Raw genomic sequence first — 18,102 nt, 5'->3', positions numbered from 1 at the left:
AAGGATGCACTGCTGTGGGTACAGATCTGTCAATGGCAGACATTGACCAGCTACAAAATGAAAACATTGAATTAAAAAGAAAAATGGCTTTACTGGAGAAGAAACTGGAATCTCAAGAAAAACGACTACAAGAGCACATGTTTGGCAGTCCGTCTGATTTTATTTTAAATGATGACAAGCACACTCATTTTTACACTGGTCTACCATCTGCTTCTGTGTTTTTCACCCTCCTCACTTACCTGACAACAACATGGAACGCATCATCAACCATACTTACCCTTCCCGAGCAGTTTCTTGTGGTCCTGATGAAGCTTCGTCTAGGCTTAACTCATCAAGACCTCGCTTTTCGCTTCAGAGTGAGTTGTGGAACTGTCTCAAACATCTTTCATGAATGGCTCGATGTGATGGCTAAAGAGTTACAATGCCTTGTCCGGTGGCCATCCAGGAAAGATATCAGAAGAAATCTCCCCACCCTCTTCAAGACTACAGGTTTTCAACAAGTTAGATGTATAATAGACTGTACTGAAGTGTTCATTGAGAGGCCAACTAGTTTGCAAACACGGGCAGTCACATACTCCCATTATAAATCACATAATACTGTGAAGTTCCTTGTTGGTATTAGTCCAACAGGAGCTTTTACATTTTTATCAAAAGTCTGGGGTGGTCGTGCTAGTGACAAGGTTATAACAAAAAATTCAGGCTTAATTGACCTTCTTGAACAAGGAGACCATGTAATGGCTGATCGAGGCTTCAATTTTCCCGAATATTTTGCCACCAAATGTGTTCGTCTTCATGTACCAGCATCTACAAAGGGAAGAAAACAATTGACAGGATTAGAGGTGACACACTCTAGAAAAATGTCCCGAGTGAGAATTCACGTGGAAAGGGCCATAGGAAAACTGAAGACATTCAGAATTCTGCGGAACACCCTGCCAGTCAGTATGGTCAAACGGAGAAATGATAACAGTCTTTGCACAATAGATAAAATATTAATTGTTTGTGCAGCACTTACAAATCTGGGGAAACCACTTGTACCAAAATAAAGCAGGACTTAACTACAACTTAAAGGGACAGTTCACCACCTAAAAACCCTCATGTCGTTCCAAACCTGCAAGACCTTTGTTCATCTTCGGAACACAAATTAAGCTATTTTTAATTATTAGGCTGTCAATGGAGGGACAGAAAGCTCTCGGATCTCATCAAAAATATCTTCATTTGTGTTCTGAAGATGAACGAAGGTCTTACAGGTTTGGAACGAAATGAGGGAGAGAAATGAATGACAGAATTTTCATTTTTGGGTGAACAAACTCTTTAATTTGATACTTTTACCTACGGGATTACTTTTTTCTTAAATTAAATATATTAAAATACCAAACACATGTATTATGATATTTGTAGTGCTGAACTTGTATCACAATGTTTCAAATGGATTGTAATTATAAAATGAAATGATATATTCACTAATGAACACCAACAAATATTGATTAACTGATTTATTGACTGATGAATAAAGTACTATAGACTACGATTTCCGTTTTTAATGTATTTGATGTAAAAAGTGAAAAAGCTTGGTGCTCAAAAAGGCAGGAACAACCTATGCTTTAAGACAAAAAACTTTCTTGTAAAACTTATTTCAGATCAGCACTATTAAGATGCTTTTGTGACAATTTTCATGTAGCTGTCACTCAACTGCAGTCTTCCCTCTACAAATGCATCCACAACTTTTGGCAGCATGTGTTTAAAGTAAAAGCTACGTAGCCTTTGCATATATGTGGAGACAAAACCATTGTCATAAGGCACATCAAGTTCCAGGTGCTGTACTGGGGTCCAAATAACAAGACAGGATGTTTTCAGCCCGAGACAGTGCATCCCTAACTGTATCTGCCTGTAGTAACCTCTGGGGCCTTTTGGGTTCACAATGTACTGCCCGCCCTCCACTCTGATGTCTTGGTTTGTGGCAGTGAGTGCATCATTAAGGGATGTGCAAGCATTGAGTGTGATAGGGCATTTTACTTCTAGCAGCTTGTCATCAATGATGCCATCAGGGCTTGCTGCCAGCCATGGGTCTCCTGCACACACCACCAACCCTTTGTCCATGACTATGCAGCCCCTCTCCCTAATCTGCTCCTTAGCAAGTCCCTCGCTTTCCTTCCCATACCTTGTGGCCATATTCCCCTGGAACTTTGGGTAGAGGTGTTCAGTGATAAACTTAGCCGGGTCAGTTGTCTCACGCTGAGGCACCTTGCTGGCTGTGCTTGCTGTTATGCGTAGCTTGCGCGCATCATGCCAGAGTGGTTCTATGCTCTGTTTTCTAGTGTTTCTCTCTAGTTCCACCACTTGATCTGGGTTCAGTTTAATGAAGGCCTCATAAAATGTTGTGCACTTTGGACAGCTCAGAGCACTACCATGCTCACTGTGGGGCTGAGCTAAGCTGCTGAACATGTTGAGTTCCTCTCCCTGAGCATCCTGCTCTCCCTGACTGCTGATGAAATCCTGACTACCTGACTCAGAGGCTGTGTCTGTCTCACTGCTGTCACACATGACGGAAAAGAGAGCACAGCCTGGCACAACTTCCTAAAGTAAATGGTGAAAAGATCGTACCTTCACTGCTATATATATATATATATATATATATATATATATATATATATATATATATATATATATGTATATGTATGTGTGTGTGTGTGTGTGTGTATATATGTATATTTATGTATATGTATATATGTATCTTTTCTATATGTATCTTTATGTATATGTATCTGGTATAGTACTGAATCTTTTACATTAGACTAGTTGATTTGTTAGAGATATATGAACTATAACTTACTTTCAGGGCTTTAAAAAGCTTTTTTGGTGACCCATCTGGATTTAGTGGGGGGAGGCAGAGGGGAGCTTGTAGCTTGATCTTCTTGCCAGGTTTCAAGAAATCACACTGAGCTACTGGTTGTGGATCAGCCTGAAAGGATATTTGAAATGTACATTATACAAAAATATACATGATAATAAAAATAATTATTAAAGAAAATTTACATATGTAGTGTTGTACAAAATACCACCAATTGTACACTGATATTTGAAAAGACTAGGATATAATTATTAAATATAATAATTGTTAAAATGCTCACCTTTTTAGTCACCCGTGACCATACACTTGGTTTTGAAGTGACAGATGGGCCACTCTGGAGTCCATCCTGAACACACTGCTCCGCAGCAACCAAAATCGTACCCACATGGCTACACACCTCTCCATTGCTGCATAGATGCAGATAGACATTTTACCAACGGGATAAATGCAAGTATTGAAAAAGTGTATCTAAATACTATTGTAAAATGTAACGTTAGCTAGCCAGCCATACTTACCCTGCCATGCAGGTGCAATGTCCACTCTGGATTTCGCCGGACTTCTTCGCAATGATCCAGGCGGAGTAACTCTTTGAAAGCGTCTGACCCGCCTCGATTTCCCCGTAAACGACACAGGTATTTCCATCCGTGTGTGTAAGAATCATTTTAACTTTTCCGGAATGAAAATAGTTATAGGCATCCAAGCTGCGATATGCCTTGAACGCCTCCCTTGTGTACACACATTCCTTCTCGACTAAGTACTCAAATATATTTACCTGACTGACCTCCGGTAAATCAGACAGGTCTGTAGAAAAAAATGTTTGCCTCAAATTTTTGTTGAACGGGTCTGGCAGTGTAACGTTGTCACATTTAAGTTTGGCCAAGTAACGGCCCTTTTCTTCAATTGGTAGTCCCAAATAATACTGACTAGACATACTTGCTAGCTAATGTAATTTGCTTGTTTCTATACAGGTTTCTACAGAACTCTGTTGTTTGTTATTGATTCTACCGGAAGTTAAGTTTGGGCCACAAAAGCGCGCATGCGCAGTAACGTTTGTTTATGTTGTTGCCGTTGAAACCGTCTATATATAGGCCTATCCACAGAAATATAATAAGTAGAATGGCAATCAGATTTTCTAAGAAATTAAATCTGCTTGACTTTGTTGACCGAAAGGTTTTCATCACAAATACTTCTATTTCAGTTTAAATTCTCGTCATTATTCAATTCAACAACAAAAAAGTGGTAGGCTGAAGCCTTTGCTTATAATTCCTACCCTTTATATATTTATATAATGAGCGTCACTTCTCTCACTGGATTTAATTCGTTCAAGATAAACAAAAAAACATAGACAGTAAAAGAAAGAAAGACAAAAACAGTTAGCCTACATAAGACATTTCCCAAAATGTAGCCTACATACATAATTACAAAGGTACACATTAATATTACACAGATATTATAACATTAAGTGTAAACAAAAATGATTCATATTGAGTTATATAATTATTTATCACCTTGTTTTTACAAATTTTCTTGAATTTACAAAGTAAAATACACATTTTAATTCCTTATCACAATTATAACATCTATTTTTTGTATTAGTTCTTAATTTAAGAAAACATAAATTCCCCTTAATACTGACTTTCTTTAATTTCGAACATCCTCTGAATACAATTTGGAAGTAAATTATTATTATATACTTTATACATTATCTGTGCAGTTTAAAAATCAACTAATTTTAAAGCATGTTATTTAATAAATAATATTAATCAATATTATTCATTTGCTGTCAGAATGTCATCATATTCGTTGTGGTACCCAAAACTTGTTGTTGGATAAATCCGTTTATCTAAGAAATTTACTGAGATTACTTCTGATTTATAGACTATATGTATGTGTTCGAACGATTATACTTAAAAGTATATAATTTAAGTGATTTGATTTGCTGAGCCATCGAGCTCCCCCTGCAGGAATAATCTGTTAGGGCAATGACTGGTAATTCGCCACACAATGATTATTTCATAATGATCGACACCGTTGCTTGGTCGTGGGAACCCTGAATGAAATTTCTTAATTTGGAAAAGTATCCTCATTAAATACAGCATTACATTTTTTGATTGCACTATCAAAAGGTAATACTATAATCGAGAAACTTAACATTTTCAAAGCAGTAGAATTAGCCTACAGTGCAACTAAATACAATTCAGCTGAAAGGCAGGTTTTATGGTTAGGTTACTCCAAAATAAACAATTATTTGACATAATTTGTTTCTTAAAAAAAATAAATAAATAAATAAAAACTCCATTAATGTTGTATATTTGGATTTGTTTATTTCTCCATTTTTTATATGGTAGAGATAGCATCTGGAAGGTTCTCTGAAGAATCTTTCTTTGTTTAATCCGTTGTCCAAACTAAAAAATATATTGTAGGGGAATTTACAGTTAAGTCCTGAGTACCAGATATGTATGACTGATGAATAGTTTGCAGTTTTATCAGCAGAAGTCAGCTTCAACACTCAGCAAGGAGTTCGTATAGGCCACTTTGCGTACATTATCAATACAGCAGCAATTATACTCCAACACATGTCACTAAACTCATTACTTCAGGTCGAATGATTCTGATTGGTTAAGCCAGATAGTCAGAAGCATATCTCCACTGATTTTCCAAATGACAACCAGAATCCTGGATTAGGCACAAAGTGACCCACCGAGTTCACAAATCTGAGTTTCTATGCTACAGTTTGTCTGTCAGATGGTCATTTCATCTCCCCTGGTGCCAGTTGCTTACCTCACGAATGTCAGGTCCTGTAACAAAGGGTACTGACAGACACATACACACAGATACACAGCTTCTTCAAGGTTGGAGTTGGTCGAGCTCTAGCTCCGATCAGGAAACTTTCCCAAAACATACTGATAAGATACACTTTTTCTCTGTAAGAAGTTCATTCTAAAGTAAAGTAAATGTTCTAACTAAGAACTGGTCACATAGGAGACAGGCCTGAGTCAGCTAAAATATTAAATAAAAAAATCAAAATCAAAGAGAGAGCATGCATGTTCCAGTGAGAAGACATGTGATTCTATAAGTTATAACTACCTAAATCTCATAAGCGTGAAGAAATCCCTTGCTTTGGAGGAGCTAGGGCCTGGCTCACAGATGCCTCTGGCTCTTGGCCCAAATAGGCTAGACGGTGAGCCAAGTCTATGGGCTGTCCCAGGACCTCAACACCTCAGTGTGGAGGTCTGGGAAGAATGGCTCTGCCCGAAGAAGCACTCTTCCCGCTTGCTCTTTCCGTCTCAAGCTCCATCTGTGACCCCATGATCTGAGCCGCCATGCCACCTCAGCAGACGTGTGACCTAAACTACAACGTACAGACATCAGCGTCATGATGCAGTGCTGAGTTCCCTCGAAAGAGAATTATTGATACTCTAAATCGCCCCATACAGTTAAATAGGGCACCATTTGAGGGGACAGTCATTTGTAGTGGTGTTCAAAACCATAGTGGACATTATTGAGTGCACTCATTCAATCCCATAATGCACCACAATAATGAGTATACTTCTGATGTACACTCAATGGAATAATACCCATAATACCCATAATGCACTGTAAAGGTCGTGCCGAATGAATCCCAACGTCTCGCTAGAAGATGGCGCCACAGCTGAATCATCCATCCATCCATTTTCCAAACCGCTGGTCCAGTGGTGATACAGCATGATATCTTACAGGTATAAATTCATTTTTGATTTATTATTAAATTCTTTAATTAATAAATACATGGTATATTGCAAATAGACCATATTATATGTCTTTTCTAAACTAACCTTTATGATTTATAACAACCCATATTAATTGCACAGAGTGAAAAATTAACAATGCATGCTTCAACTAACAATGCATATGCCAACACAAATCTGCTTACTTGGTGGAATATGTAGATGGCTGCAGTGGTTTGTGTGTGCGTTCACATGCACAGTTCAGTGTCTTTGCAAAACAGTAAACTTGCTGTTAATATGTTGAAAATTAATGGTAAACAAATCAATTTCCTATAAATAATTCCCAGAGATTTGCAGCTCTCCGCCTATACTGAACTAGCAGCAAACCTTTGGCAAATGTTTTGCTGCTACAGGCAAAAAACCTCCGGTGAATGTTTGTCAGTGCTGGAAAACAGTTGTAACGACTGAGACAAATCAGACACAATTATTTGTTATATGTAACAATTAATCTTTAAAACTCACTCTGGGATCTATTGTCCCATTCCCCCAACAAGGGCAAGAAGGGTCTTAGTTACCATGACTACGATCAGAAAAGTTGGTTTTATTGCTGTTAAAAATGTGGTCATGTGGTCAAGGCAGGGACCATAGGGAAGACAGAAAGAGACCTCAAAACAGACTTTGCAGCATTCATTTATAGACAAACTGATCTATAAATGAACATGCATCCCAGAAAATTGGGTGAATGATGTGTAGTGTCTTTTAATTCTATTTTTTTTTTTGATACTGTGTATTTTTTGATAGAACCAACAGTCAATGTAACCTCACCTATACCATGTTTGGTCTCTATAAATTGGTACTTTGAAGATCGAAATGATTGTGTACATGATATGCCGATAGCTGCGCAACATATTAGTATTACAAGAATCTTTCTTAGTTTCTTCATCAGAAACCAATCCAGCTGCACATGCAAATGAGCGCTTAAAACAAAGATTCATAAATCAACCACAGAGGAATTTTCCCGCTTGGAAATTCCACCCTTCTCATTGGTCAAGCAAACCCGGAGAGGTGGGGCCTTTCTCAGGCTTTATTAGAGACAAATTCACAGTGACGCTCTCTCTCTTCTTCTGGCCTTCACAGCTGCTTCTTCGGCAGGCCGTGACCACAGCCTGCTGCTATGCCTTCACTCTCCCAACAGAGTCAGACTGTATTTTCTTCAATCCAACTCAGAAGAAAACTGCAACTTTACCATCACTGAATGGGAAACCATCAACTCTTCAGACTTCCTCACTCCTTGGTTGCCTGCGTGGCCTTTCAAGCCCAGAGCCGGCAGGTCACAATTTGCATGTGGTCAGCCATGTGCTCATGGAGGGAGAGAAAACCTTCAACCAGAACAGAGTCAAACAAACCACTCAAGTTCATCTTATCTTCTTCATCCAACGGAGAAGAAAACGATTGCAACTTCAACGTTTGACACTCAGCGAACCATCAACATCCTTTTCCAAGAACTTAAAGAATTGTTTCCAATGCAAAGGCAATGCAAGTATACATTTAATGAGGTGCTCTGAAAGTGATAAGATGATGGTTCTTTTCATAGATAAACGGATCTTTTCCATAGTTCCATTTCCTGCTTCCGGTTCCATTCTGTCACTCACCATTTTACCTATGCATGTGTGTTTAGATATGTGTGTGATTTAAAACTTGTGCACAATACGTATTTGGTTCTGATTCTCTGCTTGCAACAAAGTTTACTTTACGATTTAGATTTTGACAAGAGGCTCTTAGTAGTACTGTACAGTAAGAAAGACATTTCCCTCCCCGGAAATGAGTATTTCTTAGAATGAATAGACAATTAACCCCTGAGTGTTCATGGGACGAACAGGTGGGTTGATTGTAATATTAATTTTACTACATTAAGTTCATTCTTTTAACTGATATTCATAACCAAATATTCATAATCAATTATAACAAGTTATGATTGATTATTAATATTTATTTGAGCTAACTCGTTACACAGTTATAGCAAAGCTGTCGTGATGGTAGACAAGTCACTAGTCTAAAGAAAACATTACTGTAATCAAGTGAATTCAAGTCACCTCCATTTATAAAGTGATTTTTACAAAACAGATTGTTTCAAAGTTGCTTTACAGTGATAATAGGAAATTAATGCAACAAAGATTGTTTTGGCAGTACAGCAGCTCTAGAAGAAAGTCATTGTCTAGCTTAAGTAAGTTTTTGATTGATTAATTTCCATTGTAAAAATCATTAGTTATGAACTTAAGGGCCGCTTACACAACACCGTTTTCAACTGAAAACAAGTTTTGAAAGCAATACCGTTATCATTTCCGTGTAAAATTCAGAACGTGAATCTGTGAAAACGGTGACGGCATTCACATGGGCATTACGTTTAGTCGATAGGCATGCGCATTTGAACGCATCTGGTACGTGTGGATTCCACATATGTCATTTCTCCATATGTCACCATATTTTTAAAATGACCCAGGAACAAAATAAAACAAAGCACATAAAAAAGCACACATATACAAATACAAAATAAAACAACACAGAACATTATTTTAGAGTATTCTGCTGTTCTGGACCATACAGCATAGGCTCTTGAAGTTCTATGTCCTTGGACTTCCGTTTATCATTCTGTACTTTCCTGTTAATCTGTGTGATGGCCACCCATAACAGGATATATCCTAACAACCGGAGACAGTTGACCAGTCCCAGAAACAGGAACCTAATGAGGGTCACATTACATTTTAGCATGCATCAGTTGGGGCTACATAGAATACTCTTGCCAGATTTGCTCACCTAAAAGTCTCAGTGGCATACATTCTGCAAGCACCTCTTCCACCACATTTCTTGTGACCCCATTTCAGACAGGTAGAGTCAATAAGAGCCCCAAAGTAAATGGGAGCAGGAATACCACCTTTAAAAGAGTGAAATTACATTAAAAACAATGCTGTGCCAGACCTTAATGTGAATAACATCTGTGAATTAATTTCCATTCTTGTGGCACTCCTTCTAAATAAACCCAAACAATACAAATGTGAACTTACCCAAAACTCTTAAAACTAAAAACAGCACGCCCACTGAGAGAGACTTCAGCTCAGGATCCACAATCCTGCAAGAACAGATTAAACATTTAATACAAATTTCATCCATATAAATACAAAGCATGTAAAGTAATTAAACAAAACCTCAATGAGATGATGAAGAAGGGAACAGTGCCCAGACTGTACACAAAGAAGGCGAAAGAATACAGTGCCAGATAGATGTAGAACATTATAGTACATCTGCTCTCTCGTGAACACTGTCCAAGCACTGCAGAGGAGTTCCCAGCACTCATTCCCCAGCTTTGGACACATGTACAGTGGTGGAATGTCTGACAAAGACATGCAAATGAAAAAGAAAGAAAGAAAAGACACTCAAACACATGTAATAATGAATTTGAGGTCAACCGTTTAAGATAGTTGTTCACCATATTCTGTCCTGTGCCACGAGTGGAACTGCAGCCTGCGTGACAAGGAGAGATGTAGGTCACTCCATTCTGTCCACACACTGGATCCCATTGGAAGTCAGGACACCCACAGTCGGCATTGCAAGAAGTGAGTACATCACTGCTTATATTCTGAACTTCTACAGATCTGCCACATAAACAATTGATTATATTATATTTCATATTTATATGACCCTAGATAGGGCAAGCAGTTCGTTAAGGATAGATTCAATTTATGGATAATGTATAGTTTCCATGATGCAATAAGATGTATACAAAGAGTATGACTAGAGATGAAAGTACCCTTGATAGGGCACCGTGACCCCAGCGATATCTGTATTTTCACAGCTAAGAGCAAAGCAAGGTATGGTGAGAAACAATGCGCCAATTGCAGTGAAAAACGACATTCTTGCAGATCCCAGCAGATCCAGTTTAAACCTCTTCATTATCCACCCACTCAGGAACATACCCAGAGTCAAAGGCGGAATAGATGTCACTCCTACAAAAATATATAAGCACACTCAGTTTAAACAGCCAGCAAAAAAAAAAAAAAAAAAAACATGGCCGTAATCATGGCAGTTGTCACCTATGAGAAAGTTTGTCTTGGATGCACTTTGTCCAAACTGTTGTTCCAAATACTTTGGCGTATATGTTATGACTATGACAAAGGCATTGAATGCCAGTACATTGGAAACCAGGTACAGGAGATAGATCTTGTTGGTGAGCAGACGCTTCAGGGACGGCCCAAAATCTAGAAAACAAGCAAATAAGCAAATATTTTGAACAATCTCTTTTATTTGTCATAGTAGACCATAATAACACTTTATAAGAGACTGATACTGTAAAGCTCCATAGTGACACACACACACACACACACACACACACACACACACACACACACACACACACACACACACACACACACACACACACACAAACATCATAAAGTACTACATATGACTAATTAGTCTCAGTGACTAATTAGATTTAAACAGACCTAAATTGTATGCATCTAACCCTTGTGGTCTGTGTAAGGTTGCCATACCTTTAGCTATCTCTGTAATGCTGGGTGTGTGTTTATGTTGTTTTGAGGGGTTGTCTAGCTCACAGGTTTGGGGGTTTTCAGGTAAAGCTCTTGGCAGGAACCAGAGAGGCAAAGCAGCAAGCAGAGTCAACAGCCCAGAAACCACATAACCCAACCACCAGGCCCCAACCCAGCGAGAGTCCTGAGGGGTGATGGTCACACTCTCTGATAATGAGAAGAAAATATACAAATAAACAATCTATGTGTTAGAAAAATGTATATGTGACACCTCCACTGGGCTCACCACCTCATTTCACTATTCGCCCACTCCATATATTCTATCACACCTGCTATCAAGATGTCACTCAGTGTCTGATCTCTGATAAGAACAAATGGACTTCTCTGTACTTAGTTAGTAGAGTTACTTACCTCTTGTCTATCTCAGCTTTCCTTCATCAAACGACTCCTTATCTTCATCTGTTCTCCATCTGTGTGGTTCCTATCTTACCTGTCCTGCAATCCCAACTGTTATCATCCTTACCTGTTCACTGTCCATAAACTTTAAACTTTAAGACCAACTCAGTGCTCCCAGCTGCATCTGCTGATACTTCCCCGGAAGCATACTTACCCTGATCCGCTGCAGCATCGGAGATCCTTGAGGCACAATCCACACTTCTGGTTCCCTATGGTGGGTTTCTAATCTTCTAATCTGTTGGCTCTTCTGTGGTCTTCCACTCAGCTGGCTTTCCTGAGGCCTCATAGTCTGCCTTCCTATCCTGGGTAATTTGCTCCTCTGGCCTTTCCTGAGCCCCTGAGGCTATACCTGCTCCACCATTGTGTTCAACTGTTCTGCCACGATGGTTCCAGTTCTGCCATGGTGGTCTTCTGCTCTGAAAATGCTTCTGTGGTGGTCCCGTTTTCCAGATTGAGACCCTACCGACCCTCTAACTCCACCTTGACCATTACCATATGCATATACCATGAATATGAATATGTATGGTATTTTGTATTTGCATGGTACCTCAAGGTTCTTCAAAGAGGAAGTACTACCATGGTACAAACAAAGTAATACTGCACTTCTTTTTGGTACTTTCTTGTTAGTGACTTCTAAGGTATAACATTTTTAACTCACCTCTATCAACTAAGCCAATGTCCACATAAAGTCTAGCACAAAGAGATCCTAACGAGTAACCGAAAATTGGCCCGATCACTCCGAGTGTGTGCAGGCAACCTACAGAGAAAAAAAAAATGGACTGAATCACATGAGGGACAAGGGTACTTTGGTTTGAGTGAGATAAAAAAAAAACACACACACAATCATTTTCTCACCAATGTAAAAAGCAGAGTTTTCTGGGTGTGCATAATCATCTATGAAAGATATTCCCAAAGGACCGATGCTGGCTTCCCCGATGCCACGAATAATGTTTCCCAACAGCACAATCACCCATGTGGGCGAGCTTTCCTCTTCCCCATTTTGGCATCCTGTACAACCCATATAGAGTGCTCTGTTGGGTATTTTACTGCAATTTACAATTAAAATACCCCATATGCTTCCACATATAACCATGCATTACCGGACACAAGCTGTTGAACAGTATTCTGGGAGTCAGATGAGCATGTGGATCTCACTGTGAAATTATCAGCATCATTAGTGTGGGCGGCAGCTGTATCATACTTGTACCTATCAGAAACAAACAGACACATAAATAATAAAAGCATTTAAAATACAGATCTTCAAGAATACAGATTTTTATGAGGTGGATCTTTATTAAATATTTTAGTATAAATATGCTAATTAGGGGTATTATGTGATGGCCATCCATTCATTTATTCAACATAACATTAAAAGTAATTAATACAATGACTTAAAAAACACATCTTTTATAATCGACAAATCTCTTATACTATCAGATAAGGAAAATATACCTTTTACATGATGCTTGGACTACTTTTTTTATTTATTTTTTTGAGTCATTACATTTGAACTTTTCATGAATCATATGAAACTGAACATGCCTCATTTGTCATTGACCCATGAACGTTACTCACCGGTCCATAATGAAGTGAGGTAAAGCCATTATCAGTGTCCCTATACCCATCAGCAGGGCCCCTGCTCCAATGATCTTGGGCCTATGAAACTTAGCGCCAAAGTAGCTTACCACAGTGATGACCAACAGATTACCTGCAAGCAAATGTGACATTATTTAACAAGCTCTATGTTGTGTCATAGAATACCATCAATCAACTGTCCCAAATTCAGTCACATTACAGCCTCAGTGGTGTGACTCACTGCTATAAGTACTCATCTAATGGGTGAACCTCGGCCCTCATTCTCAGTGCAGCTCGACACATCTCAACTCACCCATTTCAAAACTGCAATCGATGATACCAACAGTAGAACTTGGGATCTCAAACCGCCTCTCAATCTGAGTGATTGTGCTTTTGGTGTAAGCCGCCGTCAGGGATTTGGAGAAATAACTGAAGGCAAGTACACCAATAAAGATCTTTCCAGGCACAAGGGTAGAAAAGAGATTAAGTCAGAAGATTTAACCTTTTTTTTTTTTTGTCGTCAGAAGTATAACAGCTATTATACACCACTATTAAAACAAATAATCAGCTAATAGTGGTTCTTTAGTTGTTGCTTGTTAAACATGCATATGGTCAAAGACAATGTCTCTTGCCTTTAGACTTGGGGAGCAGCATTTGGCCTGAGATGTTTTCTTATTACTGTCTGAATACTCCATTGGTCTGGACTCAAAGAACTCCTCTGGGCTGCCCTCCTCTGTCATGATGAACAATGGGCTAGTGAAGAGGTAAACAAATCACAAACTAATGAAAAATGAAAGAAGACAAACTCTGCAAAGTTGAAGTTGTGTGCTTATGTGGAAAAATGGAAACTGTAAAAAATTTAAAAAGTGAAGAAAAAAATACAATAAAAAAATAACACCAATAAAACAAATCAATTTTGATACTATGTTGAACCGCCTCGATGTCTTAAAAACTGACAAAAAATAAATAAAGTTAAGAACCACTATTTAACGGACTTAAGCAGTTACAGTTTCTTTTAAATAAAAAAAAGTGTATCCATCCACTTCTATCATGTCAGAGATGATTCAAGGCAAAATACATAGTAATCAAATGCAAACATGATTAAATGATTAAATTAATATTATTAATTCACAATTTTGAAACACTCACATGTCTAGATGTGTCTTAGAGAGGAAGCAGTTGAATATGCAGTTGAAATATGCCCAAAGCGGGATCGCTGAAAGTGTCTTTAAATTCACCTACAGGTCATTAGACAGTTTTATTAATCTTTAACTTCCACTAAGTGTTCCTTTAACCCTAATGTGGATCAAACAAAAAACATCACATACATGCTGCAGGTTTTTACACAAGTTGTTTACATGTTGATACATTTTTGAAAGAGCAAAACAATTTTCACCAAGCTGAAATTAACTAAATTACTATATTTGTGTTGGAAAAATAGGTTTTGAGATCCATCGAATTGGGACTTCTGAGACACTTTGCATTCTTTCTACTGAGTAATAACAATGTACTAAATGCAAATAATTATTTGTATTTAAGTGCGAAAAGGAATTTCCTGTCAAAAAAGTTATGACGCGTACTATAGAGGTGTAGTATTTCTTTACAAAGTGACATTGCCAACTACTGTCCATGATGTTAGTACATCATTGTTGTGTAAACGTATATTTTGGGGATATTTAATTAAATTTTATCAATCAATAAATTCCACTTGAAACAAACCTTGTTGTATTATTTTAATTTAATACTGTGAAGCTGCTTTGATACAATCTGTATTGTGAAAAGCGCTATACAAATATACTTGTCTTGACTTAAACATACCATAATTTATGACTTTAATTTCGACAGTATTCTTGTGTCTTTTTATGAGTATTTATATGGCAAATCGTATAAGAGGAAATTAACTTTAGACATAAAAGTAATAATGCATTAAAACAAGATTAGCCATTAACAGCATCAAAAACACACAATGAACAGGCAATATGTATGTTCTGTTAGCAGTTCACATGTGCTTTCTCTGCCTTACGAAATAGTAAACTTGCAGTTAATATGTACTAAAAATGGCAAAGAAATCACTTTCTTACAAATAATTGATTAGGTTTGCAATGCTTATCCAGTTTTTCAGTTACTGGCAAACCCAGTGCCCTGTCAGACTGTTTGGGCGTCCAATACACAATGTACCAGTTACGTAATTTGTTGGTCTTTGTTGGTTGGTCAAAATCTTTGGTCATTTCATGACTTACTAATTGACAGCATAACTACGATGTCTATGGTTGGCAACTTCAGCAAAGGAAATACCATGCAATAACAAGTGATATGGACATTTTACATTTACATTACAATTATATCCCTTTATATGATATAAAATAAAATAAAAATATCAGCAATCCGATATTCTGTTACAGTTTTCTATTAAACATGTTTATGAGGTCAGATGACCTTATGTGTTGCGTCACCAACACCATAACAGGGCATCATCACGTCCCTAGTTCCCATTAGTCAGTCACGTTCAATATTACGTCAGAACTGACTGACGTAATGAGATCTTGTCTGAGACTCCAATCACCTTTGAGTGGTAACAAAACGAGCCACTGCACATTGGCAAATGAGATTTGCATCGCAAACCACTCCCCATTCATACGGGTAGAAAAGGCAGCGTGCAACATTCACGCAGCTAAGCTTTCGCATTTGAGTACAGTTGCGTCTCTTTCACGATGTCATTCCACCTGTGTGTTGGACTGTTGTCATTCCAACTGGTGTTTCCTGGCCCCGTCTGACAGCCATGATCACTGCCTCGCGTGTCTGTGCCCTAAGCATGCTGAGGTAGCGTTCGTTGATGAGTAATTTACCCATTGCGGAAAGATGATACTTGCGATGTTGAGATCGAGACTCCCAATAACTTGAAAAAGGGTCCACTGTGCTATTCCCTGATCTGGTTTCTCTATTCCCTCCACTTGGGTTAATACACAGGGTGATCTGAGGTTTATAGCGGGAGCTCTCCTGCCGGGTCAGTCCCCGCCGCCCTCCCAAACCTCTTTCGCATCACAGGCTGTGGAGCTTCTGGGTGAGGCTACTGGTCCTTCCCATGAGGGACCTAGCATCTGATTTGGGGCTCCTGTGGAGGACCAGATGTCGATGCATTGGAGGGCAGGCTTGAGTCCTCTGGGAATGAAGACTCGGCTGCACTGCCCCCTTCGTGGAGAATAGCGCTGTTCGAGTTTGACCCAGAGTTGACTGCCATGCTTTCCCGGGCCGCCGCGAGCATCAGGCTCGAGTGGAACCCTCTACCTTGTCCCCAACACTCACTGTTGGATGATTGGTTTCTTGGCACAGGGCATGCTGAACAGCAGCGTCCCGCCCCAGTTCCTTTCTTCCTAGAGGTGCATGATGAGGTCAAAAAGTCGAGGAAGGCACCTTTTTCTGCCCGAAGCCACTTCGCTGCCTTCACTGTTCTCACTGCACTCGATGGTGGGGCAGCCAAGGGTTACGTGCAGACTCGTAACGTGGAGATCCCCAAGATGGAGTGTGCAGTTGCAGTGCATTCATGCCAGAAAAGTGAGGCCACCTTGCGGCCAAGGATAACAGTGCTGCTGGACAGGCTACCTCCGCCCTGCACGCTATGGCCCTCCTGCAAGTATACCAGGCCAAAGCGCTCAAAGAGCTGCATGAGGGAAGTTCTGACCCAAGGTTGATTCAGGAACTGCAGACAGTAACGGACCTCACCCTCCAGGTGACTGCACGGTGAGACGATGTCCACACTAGTGGTCCAGGAACGGCATCTCTGAGATATAGTGCCTCTAAATGAACCAACAATGCAATGGCTTTTCTAACTGTATTGTCATATCTGACAAATTCATCGGTCCATATCTTCAAAATGCTACAGTAAAAATGTCTGAAATTGTGCATGGTGACAGTTAAGCACACTGGGTATAAGGCCCCATTGCGACTTTTAACGCACCCTCAAAGGCAGCTGAGATATAGTGCCTCCAAATGGGCCAACAATGCAAATTCTCCTTTAACTGTGTTGTCAAATTTGTCAACTTCATGGGTCCATAACTTCAAAACGCTACAGTAAAAAATTCTAAAATTGTGCATGATGATAGTCAAGCACACTTGGTATAAAGCATCAGTGAAACACCCCCAAATGGGCCAACAATATGATGGCTCTTCTAACTGTATTGTCAGATTGGGTCCATAACTTGGTACCAAAATGGTACAGTAACTGACAATCCAATGGCTCTTTCAAGTCAATTAAATTTAATTCATACATTCATTTATATTATGCTTTTCATAATACATATCATTTCAAAGCAGCTTTACAGAAAATGCATGTTTCTATGTTACAAAACCACAACAGCATTTTATGAGATGATATCAGAAAGTACAGTTGTAAGATAGTATAATTTATAGTATTTACAAATATTATATTATGCATTTTAATGTGCATTTTAAAGCAATAATAACATGATCGTTTTGTATAATCATCCATGTGTGATGTTCTGGAGTCCTTGCAGGCGTAGGTGTTCTATTCCATCTATTCAAAGGTGTCGGGTCATCTGAAGTCTTCATTAGAGATGTCAACCTGGAGCTGGCATAATCTGTATTTACCTCGTGATATTGAAATTTGTAATAATTGTTTTAATAAAAAAAATTTTAATTACATTTATTTATTAATGCATTCAAATGGTGGCATGTGCGATAATTAAAGAATGATGTTGTTATATTTTTTACAGTCATTTTCACAGATATTTCGGTGTTATTTACCTTTCAAAATAGTTTAATATTCTTTTCTGAAAATAGACACAATAGTAACAGGATCCCTAAAAAGTGTGAATAAGTAATAATAATAATACCACATGGTCCCTAAATTGAGCTGATGATATACAATAATTAAAGAATACTGTAATGATGTAGGCTACCTTTATATGTTTACAGTCCATTTTCGCTGATAGCCTACATCAGTGTTATTTGCATT

At 38.6% G+C, this 18,102-nt stretch overlaps 2 protein-coding genes across 5 annotated transcripts; both read right to left on the bottom strand.

Annotated features, from left to right (window-relative positions):
* LOC309496591 (uncharacterized protein) lies at positions 1–3,873 on the bottom strand. Of its 2 annotated transcripts, none has more exons than XM_082166617.1 (4): positions 3,360–3,873; positions 3,129–3,255; positions 2,831–2,959; positions 1–804 (listed from the first exon to the last, which is right to left on the bottom strand). In XM_082166617.1, exons 1-4 carry the CDS (start codon positions 3,488–3,490, stop codon positions 751–753), a joined length of 441 nt encoding a protein of 146 aa, XP_082022743.1. In that variant the 5' UTR covers positions 3,491–3,873; the 3' UTR covers positions 1–750. The 2 variants fall into 2 exon arrangements, with proteins under 2 accessions (XP_082022743.1, XP_082022742.1); XM_082166616.1 differs by having other exon boundaries at positions 3,364–3,872.
* Positions 3,874–8,638: 4,765 nt separating this feature from the next.
* LOC309497172 (solute carrier organic anion transporter family member 1C1-like) lies at positions 8,639–18,082 on the bottom strand. Of its 3 annotated transcripts, XM_082167397.1 has the most exons (16): positions 18,047–18,082; positions 14,280–14,368; positions 13,763–13,883; positions 13,444–13,585; positions 13,131–13,263; positions 12,656–12,762; positions 12,411–12,563; positions 12,214–12,312; positions 11,103–11,306; positions 10,644–10,808; positions 10,361–10,556; positions 10,040–10,205; positions 9,759–9,943; positions 9,618–9,682; positions 9,370–9,487; positions 8,639–9,295 (listed from the first exon to the last, which is right to left on the bottom strand). In XM_082167397.1, exons 1-16 carry the CDS (start codon positions 18,065–18,067, stop codon positions 9,124–9,126), a joined length of 2,136 nt encoding a protein of 711 aa, XP_082023523.1. In that variant the 5' UTR covers positions 18,068–18,082; the 3' UTR covers positions 8,639–9,123. The 3 variants fall into 3 exon arrangements, with proteins under 3 accessions (XP_082023523.1, XP_082023524.1, XP_082023525.1); XM_082167398.1 differs by lacking the exon at positions 18,047–18,082 and having other exon boundaries at positions 13,444–13,863; positions 14,280–14,316; XM_082167399.1 differs by lacking the exons at positions 14,280–14,368; positions 18,047–18,082 and having other exon boundaries at positions 13,444–13,559.
* Positions 18,083–18,102: the final 20 nt, after the last annotated feature.

This window comes from Leuciscus leuciscus (genome assembly GCF_965113295.1).
Source record: "Leuciscus leuciscus genome assembly, chromosome: 4".
NCBI lineage: Eukaryota > Metazoa > Chordata > Actinopteri > Cypriniformes > Leuciscidae > Leuciscus > Leuciscus leuciscus.
This window is presented reverse-complemented; position numbering and strand designations above follow the sequence as displayed.

Coding starts and splice junctions, on each gene's coding strand:
- LOC309496591 (XM_082166616.1), bottom strand. CDS start 3,779: ATGTCTAGTCAGTATTATTTGGGACTACCAATTGAAGAAAAGGGCCGT. Junction 3,256..3,363: donor CATTGCACCTGCATGGCAGG/GTAAGTATGGCT, acceptor GCATCTATGCAG/CAATGGAGAGGTGTGTAGCC. Junction 805..2,830: donor AGCTTTTTAAAGCCCTGAAA/GTAAGTTATAGT, acceptor TTCCCTTTGTAG/ATGCTGGTACATGAAGACGA.
- LOC309497172 (XM_082167397.1), bottom strand. CDS start 18,067: ATGGACTGTAAACATATAAAG. Junction 13,884..14,279: donor TCTAAGACACATCTAGACAT/GTGAGTGTTTCA, acceptor CCTCTTCACTAG/CCCATTGTTCATCATGACAG. Junction 12,564..12,655: donor TGTTCAACAGCTTGTGTCCG/GTAATGCATGGT, acceptor TGGGTTGTACAG/GATGCCAAAATGGGGAAGAG.